This window comes from Gopherus evgoodei, chromosome 5, assembly GCF_007399415.2.
Source record: "Gopherus evgoodei ecotype Sinaloan lineage chromosome 5, rGopEvg1_v1.p, whole genome shotgun sequence".
Taxonomy (NCBI): Eukaryota; Metazoa; Chordata; order Testudines; family Testudinidae; genus Gopherus; species Gopherus evgoodei.
The window spans coordinates 5,641,175-5,663,878 of NC_044326.1; the positions used below are offsets into that span (position 1 = coordinate 5,641,175).

The window sequence follows — 22,704 nt, forward strand, 5'->3', positions numbered from 1 at the left end:
GTCACCAAGGAAAAGAGATTTCTAGGCAAACAAGTTAGACTAGGATATTCAGGATCTCTTACTTTCGGTCAGATTCAAATCACTATAAAGTGAGTGCAGAACTGGTTGAAAAACTATTTTTTTAGCATAATTATCAATGATTCACGGTCAAACTGGAATGCTGTATCTAGTGGGGTCCTTCATGGGTCTGTCTTGGGTCCAGTACTGTTCAAGATTTTCATTAATGTCTTAGATAAAGGAGTGGAGAGTGTGCTTATAAAATTTGCTGATGACACCAAGTGTTTTGGAGGACAGGATTTGAATTCAAAATGACCTTGACAAATGGGAGAATTAGACTGAAAATAACAAGATAAAATCCAGGAAAGACAAATGCAAAGTACTACCACTTAGAAATGTCTGGCTACAACATGTCTGGCTACAACATGAGGAATAACTGAGTAGACCGTAATACTTCAGAAAAGGATCTGGGGATTATAGTGGATCACAAATTGACTATGAATCAACAATGTGATGCAGGTGCAATAAAGATGGATATATTAGCAGGAATTTGTGTGTAAGACACAGGAGGTAATTGTTTTGCACTACTCGGCACTGGAGCAGTGTTCCAGTTCTGGGCACCACATTTTAGGAAAGTTGTAGATAAATTGGAGAGAGTTCAGAGGAGAGCAACAAAAGTGGTAGAAGGTTTAGAAAACCTGACATATGAGGAAGGATTTTTTTAAAAATACAGCATGTTTAGTCTAGAGAAGACTGAGGTGGGGACCTGATAAGTCTTCAGATATTTTAAGGACAGTTGTAAAGAAGGTGGTGATCAGTTGTTCATGTAATCAGCTTAGTTTGCAGCAAGGGAGATTTAGGTCAGATATTAAGAAAAACTTTCTAAGGATAGTTAAATACTGGAATAGGTTACCAAGGGAGGTTGCGGAACCCCTGTCATTGGAGGTTTTTAAGAACGAGTTAAACAAACATCTGTTAGGGATTATCTAGGTTTACTTGGTCCTGCCTCAGCGTCAGGGGGGATGGACTAGATGACTTCTCAAGGTCCCTTCCTAGCCCTCCATTTATATGGTTCTATTATATTTATATATTTTCTACAGTATGCATCTCTGTTTGTGGATGCTTCACAAAATATATATAACATTTAAACTAGTCTGCTGTGATCCAACTTAGCCACACTTCAACAGACCAACCTCTGCTCTGCTCTGTTTTCTACCCCAACGTGCAGACTCAGTATATAAAAATGAAAAATAAAGTCTGTTAAAAAGGGAGGAAAAATGGTCCCAAATAAATAAATATGACTAGAAAGGCCTTGCCTCAATCCCTGAAGACAGAACAGAGAGATTCTGGTGGGCATACTGAAAATGTTACAATGATAATGCCTTTGAATTCTGGTGTTTAGCCCTGATGTATATTATAAACACAAGAGCTTTCAGAATTCACAGTGGGATTTGCAAAGCATGTTTGACAAGTTTAATAAGGAATCACTGTCCTTGTTATAGCTTTGGTTGTAGGATTTGGGAGGACTTTGAAAAAATGACTTCTTAACCCTCTGGAGACTGGACAGTAGATTCTTAAGTGTTCATTTAGCTAACAGGTTGGCTAACATTAATGTACTAAAGGTTAATACTCAGAATTCCTTATGCAGTTAAGTTGTGACTTAGAGGCAGCTATAGTAAAAGATAGAATCATAGAATATCAGGAGGTCATCTAGTCCAACCCACTGCTCAAAGCAGGACCACTCCCCATCTAAATCATCCCAGCTGGGGATTTTTCAAGCCTGACCTCAAAAACCTCTAAGGAAGGAGATTCCACCACCTCCCGAGGGAACCCATTCCAGTATTTCACCACCCTTCTAGTGAAAAAGGTTTTCTAATATCCAACCTAAACTTCCCCCACTGCAGTTTGAGACTATTACTCCTTGTTCTGTCATCTGGTACCACTGAGAACAGTCTAGATCTATCCTCTTTGGAACCCCCTTTCAGGTAGTTGAAAGCAGCTATCAGATCCCCCCTCATTCTTCTCTTCTGCAGACTAAACAATCCCAGTTCCCTCAGCTTCTCCTCATAAGTCATGTGCTGCAGCCCCCTAATCATTTTTGTTGCCCTCCGCTGGACTCTTTCCAATTTTTCCACATCCTTCTTGTAGCGTAGGGCCCAAGACTAGACACAGTACTCCAGATGTGGCCTCACCAATGTCGAATAGAGGGGAATGATCATGTCCCTCAATCTGCTGGCAATACCCCTACTTATACAGCCCAAAATGCCATTAGCCTTCTTGGCAACAAGGGCACACTGTCAACTCATATCCAGCTTTTTGTCCACTGTAATCACTGGGTCCTTTTCTACAGAACTGCTGCCTAACTATTTGGTTCCTAGCCTGTAGCAGTGCATGAGATTCTTCTGTCCTAAGTGCAGGACTTTGCACTTGTCCTTGTTGAACCTCATCAGATTTCTTTTAGCCCAATCCTCTAATTTGTCTAGGTCCCCCTGTATCCGATCCCTACCCTCCAGTGTATCTACCACTCCTCCCAGTATAGTGTCATTTGCAAACTTGCTGAGAGTGCAGTCCACACCATCCTCCAGATCATTAATGAAGATATTGAACAAAACCGGCCCCAGGACGGACACCTGGGGCACTCATGTTTGATACCGGCTGCCAACTAGACATTGAGCCATTGATCACTACCCGTTGAGCCTGATGATCTAGCCAGCTTTCTATCCACCTTACAGTCCATTCATCCAGCCCATACTTCTTAAACTTGCTGTCAAGAATACTGTGGGAGACCATATCAAAATCTTTGCTAAAGTCAAGGAATAGTACGTCCACTGCTTTCCCCTCATCCATAGAGCAAGTTATCTCCTCATAGAAGGCAATTAGGTTGGTCAGGCATGACTTGCCCTTGGTGAATCCATGCTGACTGTTCCTGATCACTTTCCTCTCCTCTAAGTGCTTCAGAATTGAGGACCTGCTCCATCATATTTCCAGGGACTGAGGTGAGACTGACTGACCTGTAGTTCCCCAGATTCTCCTTCCCTTTTTTAAAGATGAGCACTACATTAGCCTTTTTCCAGTCATCCAGGATCTGCCCCAGTCGCCATGAGTTTTCAAAGATAATGGCCAATGGCTCTGCAATCACATCCGCCCACTCCTTTAGCACCCTCGGATGCAGCGCATCCGGCCCCATGGACTTGTGCTTGTCCAGTTTTTCTAAATCGTCCTGAACCACTTTTCTCCACAGAGGGCTGGTCACCTTCTCCCCATGCTGTGCTGCCCAGTGCAGCAGTCTGGGAGCTGACCTTTTTTTTGAAAACAGAGGCAAAAAAAGCATTGAGTACATTAGCTTTTTCTACATCCTCTGTCACTAGGTTGCCTCCCTCATTCAATAAGGGGCCCACACTTTCCTTGACCACTTTCTTGTTGCTAACATACCTGAAGAAATCCTTCTTGTTACTCTTAACATCTCTTGCTAGCTGCAACTCCCAAGTGTGATTTGGCCTTCTTGATTTCAGTCCTGCATGCCTGAGCAATATTTTTATACTTCTCCCTGGCCATTTGTCTAATCTTCCACTTCTTGTAGGCTTCTTTTTTGTGTTTAAGATCAGCAAGGATTTCACTGTTAAGCCAAACTGGTCACCTGACATATTTACTATTCTTTCTACCCATCGGGATGGTTTGTTCCTGCAACCTCAATAACGATTCTTTAAAATACAGCCAACTCTCCTGGACTCCCTTCCCTCTTATGTTATTCTCCTAGGGGATCCTAACCATCAGTTCCCTGAGGGAGTCAAAGTCTGCTTTTCTGATGTCCAGTATCCATACTCTGCTGCTCTCCTTTCTTCCTTGTGTCAGGATCCTGAACTCGATCATCTCATGGTCACTGCCTCCTAGGTTCCCATCCACTTTTGCTTCCCCTACTAATTCTTCCCTGTTTGCGAGCAGCAGGTCAAGAAGAACTCTGCCCCTAGTTGGTTCCTCCAACACTTGCATCAGGAAAGTGTCCCCTACACTTTCCAAAAGCTTCCTGGATTGTCTGTTCACCGCTGTATTGCTCTCCCAGCAGATATTAGGGTGATTGAAGTCTCCCATGAGAATGAGGGCCTGCGATCTAGTAACTTCTATTAGTTGCCAGAAGAAAGCCTCGTCCACCTCATTCCCCTGGTCTGGTGGTCTATAGCAGACTCCCACCACAACATCACTCATGTTGCTCACACTTCTAATCTTAATCCAGAGACTCTCAGGTTTTTCTGTAGCTTCATACCAGAGCTCTGAGGAGTCATACTGCTCTCTTACATACAATGCAACTCCCCCACCTTTTCTGCCCTGCCTGTCCTTCCTGAACAGTTTATATCCATCGATGTTAGTACTCCAGTCATGTGAGTTATCCCACCAAATCTCTGTTATTCAGTGGAGACAGGGTGTTTTTCTGGGTCATGGCATCTAGTGACATATAACAAGGTGATTGCAATTATATATAATATACTGTGACATGATTTAAAAATATATTTATATCACAGAAGTGCTCCATAAATTCTCTTAATAAACATATCTCTGAAACTGACAATTTATCACTTTTATATCAGTGTTCTAGACATCCATATATTTAGTTCTTACATTGTGACTTAATAAAAAATAGAAATTGCTGCTTGTGACCTTCAACTGGTGTCACAACACTGAAGTCCCAGACGTTCTTATCAAAACTAGCTCAGCTTCTCACTTCCTTAATACCTCCACCCTCTACCCTATAAATCAGTCTTCAGAGAACACTAGATTCAGGGAATAATCCATCGTATAACAGAGACAAAAATGGGTGAGGTAATAGCTTTCGCTGGACCAACTTCTGTTGGTGAGAGAGAGAAGCTTTAGAGTTTATACAGAGCTCTTCCTCAGGTCTGGGAAATGTACCGAGTGTCACAGCCATACAAGGTGGAACAGATTGTTTAGCATAAGTAGTTAACACACATTTCAAGGGACCATTCAAGGTGAAGTGGCTTGTTAACATCTCTCCAATCACGGGCAAGTGGGGAGTTGAGGGGATGTTTAGTGGATTATAGATTGTTGTAATAAATGATAAATCCAGTGTCTCTGTTCAGTCCATGATTTTTAGTGTCTACCAAAGTTATGAATTTAACGTCCCAGGCTTGTCTTTTGAAGGTTTTGTACTGGTTTCCTTTGAGGATGAGGACAGAGAGATCAGATATAGAATGATACGGTCTCCCACAGTATTCTTGCCAGGAAGTTAAAGTATGGGCTGGATGAATGGACTGTAAGGTGGATAGAAAGCTGGCTAGATCGGGTAGTGATCAATGGCTCCATGTCTAGTTGGCAGCCGGTATCAAACAGAGTGCCCCAAGGGTCGGTCCTGGGACTGGTTTTGTTCGATATCTTCATTAATGATCTGGAGGATGATGTGGATTTCACCCTCAGCAAGTTTGCAGATGACGCTAAACTGGGAGGAGTGGCAGATATGTTGGAGGTTAGGGATAGTGTACAGAGAGACCTAGACAAATTAGAGGATTGGGCCAAAAGAAATCTGATGAGGTTCAACAAGGACAAGTGCAAAGTCCTGCACTTAGAACAGAAGAATCCCATGCACTGCTGCAGACTAGGGACCGAGTGGCTAGGTAGCAGTTCTGCAGAATAGGACTTAGTGGTTACGGTGGACGAGAAGCTGGATATGAGTCAAAAGTGTACCCTTGTTGCCAAGAAGGCTAACAGCATTTTGGACTGTATAAGTAAGAGCATTGCCAGCAGATCGAGGGACATGATCATTCCCCTCTATTCGACATTGGTGAGGCCTCATCTGGAGTACTGTGTCCAGTTTTGGGCCCCACACTACAAGAAGGATGTGGAGAAATTGGAAAGAGTCCAGCGGAGGACAACAAAAATGATTAGGGGGCTGGAGCACATGATTTATGAGGAAAGGCTGAGGGAACTGGGATTATTTAGTCTGCAGAAGAGAAGAATGAGGGGGGATTTGATGGTTGCTTTCAACTACCTGAAAGGTTTCCACAGAGGATGGATCTAGATTGTTCTCAGTGGTACCAGATGATAGAATGAGGAGTAATGGTCTCAAGTTGCAGTGGGGGAGGTTTAGGTTGGATATTAGGAAAACCTTTTTCACTGAGAGGATGGTGAAACACTAGAATGGGTTCCCTAGGGAGGTGGTGGAATCTCCTTCCTTAGAGGTTTTTAAGCTAAGGCTTGACAAAGCCCTGGCTGGGATGATTTAGTTGGGGATTGTCCTGCTTTGAGCAGAGGGTTGGACTAGATGACCTTCTGAGGTCCCTTCCAACCCTGATATTCTATGATTGCTCTGTGAAAAGTGTTCACCCATAGGGGATATGGAATTTATCTTTTATCATTTTTCTGAGAGAGTTCATTTTGAGAATGCAATGAATGGTTTTACTCACTTAGTTGTTTTTGGGGCATTTAGTGCACTTGATGAAGTACACCACATGTTGATAGGCATATGTACGACCCATTGATCTTGAAATGTGAGTTCTGGAGGGTGTTGAACATCATAGCAGGGGAGGTATGTTTTGCATCTGTTGTTCTAGCAGGGTCAGGTGCCACTTTGAGTTGAAGTGTCCCTGGTCTGTGAGGAGCTTGCTTCTGATGATGATGTTGGGGAGTTGTCTGAAGGCCAGAAGAGTGGGTCCAGGAAAGATTTCTTTCAGGATGTGGTCCCATTCACTGACCAACACTGTTACAACAACACTACATACACTGTATAGTAAACAGTCCCTTCGGGTATACCCTGAAATTGCAAACTGGGCTCATGTCTCCATACTGCAATGTTCCAAGTTTTGGTATAATGGCCCATTGCATGCTGGGGCATCACACCGAAGCAGGAGCTGGCCAACCACAACAGAAATTGTCTAAAAATAAGGTTATGGTTAAGGTTTGTTTATTTGTTTAAATGTGGTACCATTCTAAATGCCCTCTTAAACAACTTGCATCCATCAGAAAGGTTAAGTTGCTGGAATTTGGTACTATCCTTTTTGCTGGGCACCTTCAGAATATTTTACCAGTCTGAAAGATGCTTCATAAAGAATATTTTGGATATGTTTGATTTTCTGTCACTTTTTTGTTTCTGTCAGCGCAGTTGCTTCTGACATGCCTGGTTCTCCAGGTTTAAGCGCTGCGCTAACTGTAATGGTGCCATCCCTCTTTCAGATGGCCACTCTAAATGTATTAAATGTTCAGGGGAGTCCCATATCCCCCCAAAATGTGCCCACTGTAGCAAATTGAAATCCAGGCATGCAAAGACAAGGAGCTGCAGTTAAAACTACTCCTGCTGTAAAAATCTCTCAGACCAGCGTCAGACCCGGGCTCTGACTCTGCTGTACACTGCAGCTCCCCTGCTTCAAAGAGACAAAAGAAAACTTCAAAAAAAATCAGTCTCTCTCACCCGCAAAGGGTATTCGCAGGGACAAGACTTTGCCGGGTACTGCTTCCCTTCCGGTGCTCCCCTGGCTGAGTACCTTTGATGCACCGGGCTCCTCCGGCTGTGGTGGTCACGCTAACTTCCAGTGTCAAGGCTTCAGGCTTTCAGTTGCTTGCCTCTCATATGGCACAGTTTGGCACTGCAGTGGAAGTGGTGCGGATGCATACTAGCCTGCCTGACCCGCTGCAGGCCCCTCTCACTCTCCCAGCACGGTCAGCCTTTGAGCTAGCCAACAGTGACAGAACGCTCAGGACACCGGTGCGGAGGAATCCCTCCTCACAACAAATTCCTCTTGCGCAGCCATCCCCTCACAGAGGCACTGCGGCACCACAATTTGCACAGTCAAGGATCTGCTGATGTCACGTATCTTACGGTCACCGCTACTTAACACGTACTTCTCTCCAGACACTCAGGCAAGATCCACATAGCTTTCCTCCATTGATGAGGAATCTGGGCTGCAGGGAGAATTTTCACCTTATTAGATCCCCCGTCCACAGACTCCAATCAAAAGAGATCAGAGGAAAGCTACCTTGTCCTACTCCGAGGGTCCTGCCCCATGGTGCATGAACCCCTGGATGGCACCACCCATGCGCTTCCCACCACAGTGGCAATATTGGACTCCATGGGCTCCCTATACTTGGGACCACACTTATACCACTGCAGTGAGGCATGAGACCTGCTCAGTACCACCAGCTGACGACCCTGCCACTGACTCCAGACACCAGGCAGCCCTGTCACAACCGCAGGAGCAAGCACGGCCTGCCTTTAACCCGGTAGAACCAGATGTTCCGCCTGATGAAGCATTGCTTCCTCCTCCCCTGACATCTTGGGACGACTTCTCAAAATTTCAAGACCTCTTTAAAAGAGTTGCCAGTGAGTTACGAATTAACCTAGAGGAAGTTCCTGAACAGCAGCATGAACTAACCGACATCCTGCAGCCCTCTTCTTCTTCTAGAATTGCATTACCCATCAACGCAGCCCTTTTAGACCCAGCCAAGGCCATTTGGCAAACCCTGGTTGCAAGCTTGCCTACCTGTAACCAAGCGGACTGGAAGTCCTTTATTCTTTCTAAGGGCTCGGAATTCCTTTTTAATCACCCAGTGCCAAACTCGCTGATAGTAGACGCAGTTAACCAAAAGAACAAACACCAGTTTCTCCACTCTACCCCTTCCAACAAGAACAGTAAGCGATTAGATCTGCTCAGAGGTAAGGTATACGCTTCAGCCATGTTGCAATTTTGCATTGCTAATTATACAGCTGTTCTTGCAAAATACGACCACAAAAATTACAATAAATTCATGGACTTCATTGATCACATTCCAGAAGAAAAGAAACTACAATTTACAGCTGTAGTTTCTGAAGGACAGATCATCTCCCGCGCTGCTCTTCAAGCTGCCCTTGATATGGCCAATACATCATAGAATATCAGGGTTGGAAGGGACCTCAGGAGGTCATCTAGTCCAACCCCTGCTCAAAGCAGGACCAATTCCCAGACAGATTTTTGCCCCAGATCCCTAAGTGGCCCCCTTAAGGATTGAATTCGCAACCGGGTTTAGCAGGCCAATGCTCAAACCACTGTAGCTATCCCTCCCCCCTGTGGCATGATCCACTGCGACAGCAGTTGTGATGTGCCAAGGGTCACGGCTCTTGTCCTCTTCCTTTCCCCAGGAGCTCCAGAGTACCACTGAGGATCTCCCCTTCGACAGTGACAAACTATTCGCTTCCACTACGAATGACATACTCCACTCCATGAAGGACTCCAGGATAACTCTCTGGTCTCTAGGAATTCAAACCCCTATGACCAGAAGGCGACAATATAGATACTAACCTTACCAGCGACCACGCTCCGCCACATACACCCAGCAATTCCATAGATCTCATGAGCAACAACAGAGGCCCAGATACCAAGGCCGCCATCCCAACTCCTTGGCAGCGTCTCAACCCCCTCTTACCAATAAGCAAATTTGAAGTCTTGGTTAATGGTACAGAAAACAATATTCCCACTTCAGCGCTTACACCATCTGCCCCTGTTTTTGGTCACTGCCTACGCCCATTCTCCCATCAATGGCGAAATATTATCACCGAGAAGTGGGCTTTAGAGGTTGTCACAGTTGACTATTCTGTCCCTTTCCTCTCCCCGCCTCCCAACCAGCCACCCTCCCTGTACCTCTTCAGGAACCCCTCTCACGAGCAACTGGTCCTCCAGGAAGTACATCTCCTCCAACTGCGGTCAGTGTAAATCATGCCCGAATAACACAGAGGGAAAGGTTTCTATTCCCATTACTTCTTAATAGAAAAGAAAATCGGGGGATGGCGACCAATCCTTGACCTCAGGCGGCTAAACAAATTTATCAAAAAGCAAAAGTTCAAAATGGTTACCCTCACCACCATAATCCCAGCACTGGAACAGGGTGATTGGTTTTCAGCCCTCAACCTACAGGAATCCTATTTTCATGTGACTATTCACCCAGCCCACAGATGTTTTCTTTGTTTTACCCTCGGTTCAACACATTTTCAATACAGAGTGTTGCCCTTTGGCCTGTCTACTGCCTCCCGAGTTTTCTCCAAACTCCTAGCCATGGTTACTGCCCACCTCAGGAAACGGGGTTATAATATTTCCTTAACTCGACGATTGTCTCCTCAAAGCCTCAACGCTCGACAAAGCTCTTTGATCCATGCAGCTTACCATCACTTGCTTCCTTTCCCTTGGCCTACAAATATACAAAAACAATTCCACCTTATCTCCTACCCAACGACTGGAGTTCATAAGTGTGCACCTTGATTCCCGAACAGGAATAGCCTCTTTCCTGCTCAATCATTTTCACACATTAAAACTCCTGGTTACAAAACTTCGCAACAGTCCCCAGTTCTGCATGAGACTGCCTGCAACTATTAGACCACATGGCCTCATGTACTTTCATGGTAAAAAATCCATGCCTATTCATGAAGTGCTTCCAAGCTTGGTTGGCCACAGTTTACAGACCAAACCTACACGTTCTAAACAAGCCTCTATCCATACCCTTCAGAGTCAAATACTCCCTCCAATGGTGGACAGCTCCCTCCAACCTCTGCTCAGTTGTCCCTTTTCTCCAGGACTCTCCATCACTCATAAGGACTACCAATGCATCCCTCATGGGATGGGGAGCACATATGTCCCATGATACAGCCCATGGTCTTCCACCGAAGCCTCCCTACACATAAATGTCCTAGAACTGCGAGCTGTATGCAATGCCTGCTGTCACTTCCTCCCATTCATTCGGAACCAACGTGTTCGGATAATGACAGACAACATTGCATGCATGTTATATGTCAACAGGCAGGGAGGGCCTTGATCTCACTTGCCTTGCACAGAATCCATGAAGCTCTGGAATTGGTGCCTCACAAACAACATCTAGATATCAGCAGCCTATCTTCCCAGGGCCCTGAATACTACCGCAGACGAACTAAGCAGACATTTTCCCTGGGATCATGAACGGGAGATAAATGACACGATCATATGCAATATATTCCGTCTTTGGGGCTATCCAACCCTGGACCTCTTTGCGACTGTGAAGAATAAGAACTGTCCCGAATTTTGCTCCAGACCGGGATTGGGCAAACATTCATTAGGAAATGTGTTCCTGATCTCATGGGCTCAACACTTAATGTATGCTTTTCCCCCAATACCAGTTCTCCACAGACAAAGATATGAACAGATTGTGCCACGCTAATTTTGATTGCCTCGTCCTGGTCCAGACAACCATGGTATCTGTTCCTCACCAGAATGTCAGTTTGTCCACCAATTTCATTGCCTCTCACTCTGAACCTCCTATTGCAGCAACACTGCCGATTTCTTCACCCCAACCTATCCATGGTTCTCACAAAGCGAACTAGCATGTTCTGAACAGGTTCAAAGAGTACTCTTATATAGAAGAACTTAGTTTACTCGCACCACATATCTCCAAAAGTGGAAACAGTTCATACATTGGTGCTCAAACAACCAAATTCTTCCCACTTCTGCACCTCTTCCACCATACTTGATTACCTACTACACCTAAAGCAATCCGGCTTTTCTTTCACCTCCATCAAAGTCCAGTTAGCTGCTATTACAACCTTTCACAACAAGATCGATTGTACTTCTGTTTTTGCTCATCCAATCACCAAGCCCTTTCTTAAAGGGCTCCAATCCCTATACCCAGACATTAAACCTCCTACCCCTCCGTGGGACCTTCACTTAGTGTTAACCTGTTTAACGCAACAACTTTTCGAGCCCCTAGTCACTTGCTCCCTCTTACACCTCTCTGTGGGTATGTCTACACTATTAAAATAGGTTGATTTTATAGAAGTCGATTTTTTTAGAATTCAGTTTTGTACAGTCTATTGCATATGTCCACACTAAACGCATTAAGTCGGCGGAGTGCATCCTCACTACCGCGGCTGGCATCGACTTACAGAGCGGTGCATTGTGGGCAGCTATCCCACAGTCTCCACTGCCCATTGGAATACTGGGTTAAGCTCCCAGTGCTTTGCTGTGGGTGGTTTTGGGTACATGTCGTCAGCCCCCCCACCTCCCCTTCCATGCAAGCAATGGCAGACAATTGTTTCACAATTTTTTTCCAGGGTCCCGTCTTCCCGACCTGCTCAGCCTGCTGCCTGCCTGGATGATCAGCCCGCTGCCTGTCTGGGGTTCTGAGCAGGGCCGACGGATGGAGCCCCAGACTGGCAGCGGGCTGAGCGGCTCCATCTGCCAGCTCCTGCCAGCCGGGGGTCCTGCTCAGCTGGCAGACCTCAGTGAGGTCAATCAGGAGTGCCTGGACAGATATGACTATCCTCCTCTTAGAGCACTGAATAGGAGTGACTCCAGGTCATTCTCTTTAAATTTCATCTCATGGAGATTCAGTCCTGCCTGGAATGTCATGTGAGCTGGAGGCTTCTGCCTCAGGCTGCTTTCCCAGCATTACTGTGCGGTCGCACCTACCCCAGCTTGCCCTTTGCTCCCATGGCTCATGAAACCTGAGCAGTAGTAAGGAGCAGTTCAACTTGAGGAATGACAAATCCAGAACAAAGGATTGCACTCTGTGGGCCACACTAAGATTATTTCAGAGTCCTAGATAGCATTTAGTCCCTATAAAAGGCTTCATGAAAATTTTCCCCTGCCCATAACAAAAATGTTAATTTATCAGAGCAGCTGAAAGGGTAAGGAACCCGGGACTATAACTTAAAGAGAGCTTCCATATTATTTAACTCATAATTGGTATAATTCACGGTGAAATTTCATAGGGCCGTCTGTTCTAAAATTGCAGGAGGGGAGTCAGAAAAAGGAACAGTGACCTGTTTCCGCCGGTTTCGAACCGGAGACGTTTCACATTTTAGGTGAACGTGATAACCGCTACACTACTGGGCTTCTCTTTTTTTGCCACAGACTTTACCGAATGCACAGGAATGTTTTCTCTAGCTACAGAAGCTACCTAATGCAGTGTCTATATCTATGGCCTTCCGGCTCACAAAGCAGTCATGTCCCCGCCCAAGGCTGACACAGCGTGGAGTGCATGTGACACAGCAACCTGTCTCAGGCAGGATTGCTAGTGAGACATGCAACTTTTGCTGTTAAGCAAACACAGCAGTTCTTTCCTGGCCTCTGCCACTGAATGCCTCCATGCATTACGCTGTGCCCTGTCAGTGCGGGAGGACTGCATGAGCTCGGAAAACATGTCATCATGAGTGCGTTTTTTTCCGCCTTCTAATCTCATAGACTCAGACTCTAGGACTGGAAGGGATCTTGAGAGATCATCGAGTCCAGTCCCCTGCCCTCATGGCAGGACCAAATACTGTCTAGACCATCCATAATAGACATTTATCTAACCTACTCTTAAATATCTCCAGAGATGGAGATTCCACAACCTCCATAGGCAATTTATTCCAGTGTTTAACTACCCTGACAGTTAGGAACTTTTTCCTAATGTCCAACCTAAATCTCCCTTGCTGCAGTTTAAGCCCATTGCTTCTTGTTCTATCAATGGAGGCGAAGGTGAACAAGTTTTCTCCCTCCTCCTGATGACACCCTTTTAGATACCTGAAAACTGCTATCAGGTCCCCTCTCAGTCTTCTCTTTTTCAAACTAAACAAACCCAATTCCTTCAGCCTTCCTTCATAGGTCATGTTCTCAAGACCTTTAATCATTCTTGTTGCTCTTCTCTGGACCCTCTCCATTTTCTCCACATCTTTCTTGAAATGCAGTGCCCAGAACTGGACACAATACTCCAGTTGAGGCCTAACCAGCGCAGAGTAAAGCGGAAGAATGACTTCTCGTGTCTTGTTTACAACACACCTGTTAATGCATCCCAGAATCATGTTTGCTTTTTTTTGCAACAGTATCACACTGTTGACTCATATTAAGCTTGTGGTCTACTATGACCCCTAGATCTCTTTCTGCCATACTCCTTCCTAGACAGTCTCTTCCCATTCTGTATGTGTGAAACTGATTGTTCCTTCCTAGGTGGAGCACTTTGCATTTATCTTTATTGAACTTCATCCTGTTTACCTCAGACCATTTCTCCAATTTGTCCAGATCATTTTGAATTTTGACCCTGTCCTGCAAAGCAGTTGCAATCCCTCCCAGTTTGGTATCGTCCGCAAACTTAATAAGCGTACTTTCTATGCCAACATCTAAATTGTTGATGAAGATATTGAACAGAACCGGTCCCAAAACAGACCCCTGCAGAACCCCACTTGTTATACCTTTCCAGCAGGATTGGGAGCCATTAACAACTACTCTCTGAGTACGGTTATCCAGCCAGTTATGCACCCACCTTATGGTAGCCCCATCTAAATTGTACTTTCTTCGTTTATCTATAAGAATATCATGCGAGACTGTATCAAATGCCTTACTAAAGTCTAGGTATATCACATCCACCGCTTCTCCCTTATCCACAAGGCTCGTTATCCTATCAAAGAACGCTATCAGATTAGTTTGACACGATTTGTTCTTTACAAATCCATGCTGGCTGTTCCCTATCACCGTACCACCTTCCAAGTGTTTGCAGATGATTTCTTTGATTACCTGCTCCATTATCTTCCCTGGCACAGAAGTTAAACTAACTGGTCTGTAGTTTCCTGGTTTGTTTTTATTTCCCTTTTTATAGATGGGCACTATATTCGCCCCCTTCCAGTCTTCTGGAATCTCCCCCGTCTCCCATGATTTCCCAAAGATAATAGCTAGAGGCTCAGATACCTCTTCTATTAACTCCTTGAGTATTCTAGGATGCATTTCATCAGGCCCTGGTGACTTGCAGGCATCTAACTTTTCTAAATGATTTTTTACTTGCTCTTTTCTTATTTTCTCTTCTAAACCTACCCTCTTCCCGTAAGCATTCACTATACTAGACATTCCTTCAGACTTCTCAGTGAAGACTGAAACAAAGAAGTCATTAAGCATCTCTGCCATTTCCAAGTCTCCCGTTACTGTTTCCCCCTCCTCATTGAGCAGTGGGCCTACCCTGTTCTTAGTCTTCCTCTTGCTTCAAATGTATTTGTAAAAAGTCTTCTTGTTTCCCTTTATTCCCATAGCTAGTTTGAGTTCATTTTGTGCCTTTGCTTTTCTAATCTTGCCTCTGCATTCCTGTGTTATTTGCCTATATTCATCCTTCGTGGTCTTTTGCCATATTTTCTATCTTTCCTAACCATTGGAATAACTTGCTTTTGGGCCCTTAATAGCGTCCCTTTGAAAAACTGCCAACTTTCCTCAGTTGTTTTTCCCCTCAGTCTTAATTCCCATGGGACCTTACCTATCAGCTCTCTGAGTTTACCAAAATCCGCCTTCCTGAAATCCATTGTCTCTATTCTGCTGTACTCCCTTCTACCCTTCCTTAGGATTGCAAATTCTATGATTTCATGATCACTTTCACCCAAGCTTCCTTCTACTTTCAAATTCTCAACAAGTTCCTCCCTATTTGTTAAAATCAAGTCTAGAACAGCTTCCCCCCTAGTAGCTTTTTCAACTTTCTGAAATAAAAAGTTGTCTGCAGTGCAGTCCAGGAACTTATTGGATAGTCTGTGCCCCGCGGTGTTATTTTCCCAACATATATCTGGAGAGTTGAAGTCCCCCATCACCACCAAATCTTGGGCTTTGGATGATTTTGTTAGTTGTTTGAAAAAAGCCTCATCCACCTCTTCCACCTGATTAGGTGGCCTGTAGTAGACTCCCAGCACGACATCAGAGACTCTCCACACTTCCGTCTCCTATGTCCATCTCCACCTCAGTCCAAGTGTGTACATTTTTAATATATAAGGCAACACCTCCTCCCTTTTTCCCCTATCTATCCTTCCTGAGCAAACTATACCCATCCACACCAACATTCCAGTCGTGTGTATTATCCCACCAAGTTTCAGTAATGCCAATAATGTCATAGTTGTATTTATTTATTAGCACTTCCAGTTCTTCCTGCTTATTACCCATACTTCTTGCATTTGTATATAGGCATCTAAGATACTGGTTTGATCTTGCCTCCCAGCTTCGCCCTGACCCTCCTTCCTCTCTGCCATTATAGCCCGTGCTCCCTCCTGTTTCCAACCCATCTCCCAGGCCTTGTTCCCCACTTACCTGTGGGCTTTGCTCACCTGTCCCCGTCGAACCTAGTTTAAAGCCCTCCTTAGTAGGTTAGCCAGTCTGTGCGCAAATAATGCCTTTCCCCTCTTCGAAAGGTGAACGCCATCTGTTCCTAGCAGTCCTTCCTCGAATAGCATCCCGTGGTCGAGGAAGCCAAAGCCCTCCTGGCGACACCATCTTCGCAGCCAGGCATTCACCTCCACGATGCATCTGTCTCTGCCCGGACCCCTACCTTCAACAGGAAAAATCGAAGAGAATACCACCTGCGCGCCAAACTCCTTAACCCGTACTCCCAGAGCCCTGTAGTCACTCTTGATCTGCTCAGTGTCACACCTCGCAGTATCATTTGTGCCCACATGGATGAGTAGCATGGGGTAGTAGTCAGAAGGCCGGATAATCCTCGACAATGCCTCTGTAACATCTCGGATACGGGCCCCTGGCAGGCAGCATACCTCCCGGGATGAACGGTCAGGGCGACAGATGGGTGTCTCCGTCCCCCTCAGCAGAGAGTCTCCAACCACCACTACCCTACGTTTCTTATCAGTGGTGGCAGCAGACCTCCCAGCCTTAGGGTTACGAGGCTTCACCCCCTTAACTGTTGGGGGTGATTCCTTCTCTCCTGTATCAAGAAGAGCATAACAGTTATCTTTTAGCACAGCAGGAGGGTTCGCAGCAGCGGTGGAGCACTGCCTGCTGCTAGAAGTAACCAGCTGGCTGTGTCCACCCTGAGCCTCCTCCTCCACTGGAGTGTCAGATACACCCTGAGGCATCTCCTCCTTCACTGGAGTGTCAGTAGTCCTGTCAACTGGGACAGCACCGTTAGCTGTCTCCACATGGATACTGTCCAGGAATTGCTCATGGATATGGATGTTCCTCAGCCTAGCCACCTCCTCCTGTAGCTCTCCCACCTGCTGCCTGAGAGACTCCACCAGTAGGCACCTTTCACATTGGATGCCACCCCCAGCCTGGATATCAGTAAGTGGAAATTGCAAATTACAGTCTTTGCAAGCCCACACCAGAATCTGGGTAAAAGCATCCATGCTTTGGTGCTCTGTCTGGCTACAGGCACAGGTGGAGGAGACAGAAGCAGTGCTGGCACAGGTGTTGCGGGTCCTCCTCACCATTGTAAGCCTCCCTCTGTCAAACTCTCTCAAATTCCCGTCTACAGCTCCCTGTCCGCTCTGCTCTGCTGTAAACAGAAAGGTTTTGGATGTGGCTCAGTTTATAGGTTCAGGGGACCAATGGGTCACAGTTGAGACCGACAAGGGACCCCCCCTCCCTTCCTACTCCCCTTCCGAACTCCCTTGCAAAACTCCCTGTTAGCTGCTCCTGTTCGCTATCTGCAATAACCTCAGAGATGGAGATGATAGGGGGAGCTTAGAAACATTCTAGGGGGACTGCATGGTCATCTGTGCTGCTGAATGCTGCTGAGTTCGCCACACTGGCCAGGTAGGAAATGAAATTCAAAAGTACCCTGGGCTTTTCCTGTGTACCAGGCTAGTGCATCTGAGTTCAAAGTGCTGTCCAGAGTAGTCACAATGGAGCACTCTGGGATAGCTCCTGGAGGCCAGTACCGTCGAATTGCATCCACACTACCCCAAATTTGACCTAGTGATGTCGATTTCAGCGCAAGTCCCCTCATCAGGGAGGAGTACAGAAATCGATTTTAAGAGCCCTTTAAGTCAACAAAAATGGTTTCGTCGTGTGTACGGTTGCATGGTTAAATCAATCTAACGCTGCTAAATTTGACCTAAACTCATAGTGTAGACCAGGGCTATGAAAACAACATTCTTATTGGCAATCACCTCCGCCAGATGGGCAGGAGAAATAGCAGCTCTCATGGCGGACCCATCTGATGCAATATTTTTTAAGGACATGGTTACCCTCTGACTGGTCCTGCTAGTGAAGGCAGGGGGCTGGACTTGATGACCTTTCAGGGTCCCTTCCAGTTCTATGAGAGAGGTATATCTCCATATATTTATTTTTTATTTTTTTATTTAATAGGATGAAATTTAATAGTGAAAAGTGCAACTTCATGCATTTAGGGATTAATAACAAGAACTATTGTTATAAGCTGGGGAGGCATCAGTTAGAAGTAACAGAGGAGGAGAAGGACCTCGGAGTATTGGTTGATCACAGGATGGCTATGAGCTGCCAATGTGATATGGCCGAGAAAAAAGCTAATGCGGTCTTGGGATGCATCAGAGAAGGTATTTCCAGTAGAGATAAGGAGGTGTTAGTACCGTTATACAAGGCACTGGTGAGACCTCATCTGGAATACTGTATGCAATTCTGGTCTCCCATGTTTAAGAAGGATGAATTCAAACTGGAACAGGTTCAGAGAAGGGCTTCTAGGATGATCCGAGGAATGGAAACCCTGTCATATGGAAGGAGACTCCAAGAGCTTGGCTTGTTTAGCCTAATCAAAAGAAGGCTGAGGGGAGATATGATTGCTCTCTATAAATTTATCAGAGGAATAAATACCAGGGAGGGAGAGAGATTATTTAAACTTAGTACCAATGTGTACACAAGAACAAATGGATATAAACTGGCTATCAGGAAGTTTAGACTTGAAATTAGATGAAGGTTTCTAACCATTAGGGGAGTGAAGTTCTGGAACAGCCTTCCAAGGGGAGTAGTGGGGGCAAAAGACATATCTGGCTTCAAGACTAAGCTTGATAAGTTTATGGAGGGGATGGAATAATGGGATAGCCTAATTTTGTCAATTAATTCATCTTTGACTACTAGCGGTAAATATGCCCAGTGGCTTGTGATGGGATGTTAGATGGGATAGGATCTGAGTTACTGCAGATAATTCTTTCCTGGGTGCTGGCTGGTGAGTCTTGCGCATGTGCTCAGGGTTTAGCCCATCGCCATATTTGGAGTCGGGAAGGAATTTTCCTCCGGGGCAGATTGGCAGAGGCCCAGGGGGGGTTTCGCCTTCCTCTGCAGCAGTGGGCATGGGTCACTTGCTGGAAGGTTCTCTGCACCTTGAAATCTTTAAACCATGATTTGAGGACTTCAATGGCTCAGACACAGGTTTGATACAGGAGTGGGTGGGTGAGATTCTGTGGACTGCATTGTGCAGGAGGTCAGACTAGATGATCATAATGGTCCTTTCTGATCTTAAAGTCTATGATTCTATGATACACACCAAATTTCTTCCAAAGGTACATTCGTCATTCCACATTAACGAATCTATACACTTACCAACCAACCTTTCCTAAACCGCATGCAAATAAACACCTTTGAATCCACAGTGCATACATTGGATGTACGCAGGGCTTTGTCCTTTTATTCGGATGGAACCAGACCCTTTAGGAACTCTTCCAGACTCTGTCTCCATTGCAGAACAATCCAAGGGGACATCTATTTCCACCCAGAGACTTTCCAGCTGGATCTCTGCTTATATCCGCCTGTGCTATCAATTAAAGGAGACAGTTCCTCCAGCCTGCATCAGGACTCACTCCGCTAGATCTGTAGCTACCCCTGTGGCTTTTCTACACAGAATTCCTCTGGCTGACATGTGTGAAGCGGCCCCTTGGACTTCTGAACACACATTTGTTAAGCATTATGCCCTTACTCAAGGCCCTCTCACTGATACACGATTGGGCAGAGCTGTACTGTCTACCACGTTTGTTCCAGATCCAAAGTCCCTACCTCCTTGAGATACACTGCTTTTAAGTCACCTGGAGTGGAGCACCCACAGGGGCATCTCTCGAAGAAGAGAAGGTTACTCACCTTTGCAGTAACTGGCCTTCTTCAAGATGAGTGTCCCTCTGGGTGCTCCGCTACCCACCCTCCTCCCCTCTACTTCGGAGCTGGGGTAGCCTCCGTTGTAGAGAAGAAACTGAGGAGACCAGTCGGGCACATGTACTATTAAGGCACAGTCAGTGTGTGGGACAGGTTCTGTGCGTGCTGTCAAAATCTCCGAGCGAAGGCGCAGGGACACACCAACACCTGGAGTGGAGCACTCACAGGGACACTCATCTCGAAGAACCTCAGTTACTGCGCGGGTGAGTAACCTCTTCTTACTGGACAAATATTCTGGGACCTTCCCAGCTACTACAACACTTCAAACACTGATGGAAGATATTGAATTTTGCCATTTAAAATGGAAACTTCCCCTATGAAGAAGGAAGCCAGACTGTATAGCCTGTGGCTGAGCAGGAATTTCCCTGCATTGCAGTTCTGAGCTGCTGTAGACTCTGTCAGAGCTGGGTTGTGGGTGCAATAACTGAGAGCAGGGAACGTATCTGCTGTGTTCTCAATGATGACTCCCTTCTTGGCCCAGAAAGCCTGGAGGAGGAAGCTGTCTGATTTGAATGCAGACGGGACACGTGCCAGACCTGCTGGGTCAGTAGATTGGAACAAGGAGCATTGAGTATGTGGCGGGAGACTGGAACTGGAGGCTGGCTCAGGGAGAAAGGAGAAAATAGGAGTTTGGCTAGGTCAGACTGGGAGTGGCTGGGCAAGAAGACTGGAACTGGGGGAGAATTCCAGGTTGACTAACTCTGATTGGACCCTCTTGTGTGTATGCATTATGATACCGTCTTTAATTACATGATCACTTACTGTTTTTTTCCACGGGCCCTCTTTCTCGTTCAGGACACAGGATCGATGTTGCTCTGCTGATGCATCAGAGTTGGGTAGCATAGGAAAAAAATCCCACAGGTGTTGGACAAATTAATTTGATTACATATTTTCCCTTTTAAAGATCTGAGCATCCATGCATGCATTAAAAATCAGAAACAATGAGCCAGTTTTTGAGATTACATGTTACTTTAAGGGTGGGGCGGGGAGGGAGGGAGGCTGTAGGTAAGATATTGGCCACTAGGTGTCATTACACCAATTGGAAAGGAAGAATGTTGTTTCCAGAGGCATATTAGCAAATAATAAACTTCTCAGAGCTGTGATTCCCACTTGCTGCTTTAGCGAATCTGTTAATCTGATTTTTGACCTTGTTGCCTCCCACCAGTGACTTTTAAACAGTTTTTTTTTCTTAATTTTTAAGGGAGAGGTCATTAAAGTTCTTATCATTCATCTTTGGGACCAGAGATCAGTTCAGTCTGGAGCAGCATTTTGAATCCATAGTAGTCAGAGATCATCAGATAGATAGACTTTTAACTCTGCCAGCTTTCTACAAAACTGCCATTTAGAAAACAGCAAGGCATAACCTCTGGCAACTAAAACAGTGGAGTAACAACTGTTGCTTTCATCACCCAGTTAAGTCCATTATATCAATCAAAACAGGTTTGTGAGTTCATAATTGAAATATCAACCATTATTTGGAAAATTATAGTTACACATTATTCCTCCATTTGCTTGTGTAATAACAGGAACTTGTGCCTCTCTGGTTCTCTGCTTGTGCCATTCCACCAGCAGGAAGTGTGTCATTCTTGTCTGCCTATACCTCTAAGGGGGAAAGCACAGTTGGTGTAAGATTATGTTAAGGGATTTATCAGTATTTACTTATTGGTGACAGTGTTTTGAACAGTTTAATGCTAGGTAGTAGCATTGTTAGAGAAATAGTACTAATTAATCTGTCATTTATCTTCATATTTCCCCACAGAAAATCACCAATCACATCTTAGGGAGAAAAGTACCTTGGAACTGATCGGAAAAAGAGTCTTCTGTTTCAATAAGGTGTATTGCATGTAGTGAGTTTCCAGCATCTTTCCTATGTACATCAATTTATGATGTGAGAATAGAATACACAGTAAATATTCCAATGTGCAGAGTATGTTTGGTGTAATTCAATAATGTCGTATTCCCTTCACATACTGAAAATCTGGATGTATTTATAATTAAGGATCAATGATTTTATGTGGATGGTAGATTTTTACATTTTTTTTTAAATAAATGACTGGTTTCAGTAGCATTGTTATGCCCTTCCCAGATTAATTTAGTTTTGTAGTATTTATAAATACTTAAGAATCCATGATCTCATGTGGACAGCAGATTTTAAATATTTATTTTTAATAACTATTTTAACAATGATTTTTTAAATTTTTATTTCATAGTTCACTGTTTGTAATTATTTTGTACTGCTGAAAAAATTAAATAGCTTCAGATTGATTTGCAGTAACTGTCACTTTACCGTAGTCCTTTTTCTACAGTTTTGGTATGTGTGGCATCCACAAAAGTGAGTTAAACAGCCACGAAAGGTTTCTATTGGATAGGATAAGCCTGCAGACTAACTGATACCATCTTTAAGGTGGGACAATTTTAGCACTCTATGGAGTGGATTAGATTTGTGCCTTCCATTAATAATGACTGTACCATTATACAATCCTGTTGTAATCACCAGTAAAGACCGATGGAAAATGTATTTTTCCATTTTGTTGGGAATTCACTGTTTCCATTCCCAAAGTGTTCTCCCATTCCCAAACTATATCCATAGAGAATAAAAGTGTTAAATTTTTTGGCACTCAAATCCTGAAGGCCTAAAATGCCTCAACTCAAAAATTCAAGGTTCCAGTTACACATACATGCTAACCAGTGTCGTCAGACGTCACCTGTGTGGTGCTCTGCTCTGTTGATAAAAGTAGGCTGTGTGCGTGTGTGCTGTCCCAGCTCTGCGCAGATAGCTGGCACAGCAGATTTTGAGTGGACCACCCAATGACCACAAACTTTGATAAGGTATGATGGCACCCGGCCAGGTTTATTGCCA

General features: G+C 44.9%; 1 protein-coding gene across 6 annotated transcripts in view; it reads left to right on the forward strand.

Moving 5' to 3' along the window:
• The window catches only part of ALMS1 (ALMS1 centrosome and basal body associated protein), a 145,034-nt gene extending 123,149 nt beyond the window's left edge, over positions 1-21,885 (forward strand). For all 6 annotated transcript variants that reach the window (XM_030563827.1, XM_030563832.1, XM_030563829.1 and 3 more), the window contains one exon: positions 21,604-21,885. In XM_030563827.1, the coding sequence (XP_030419687.1) occupies positions 21,604-21,648 (45 nt within the window). In that variant the 3' untranslated portion in view covers positions 21,649-21,885. The remainder of the gene's footprint in view (positions 1-21,603) is intronic.
• Positions 21,886-22,704: the final 819 nt, after the last annotated feature.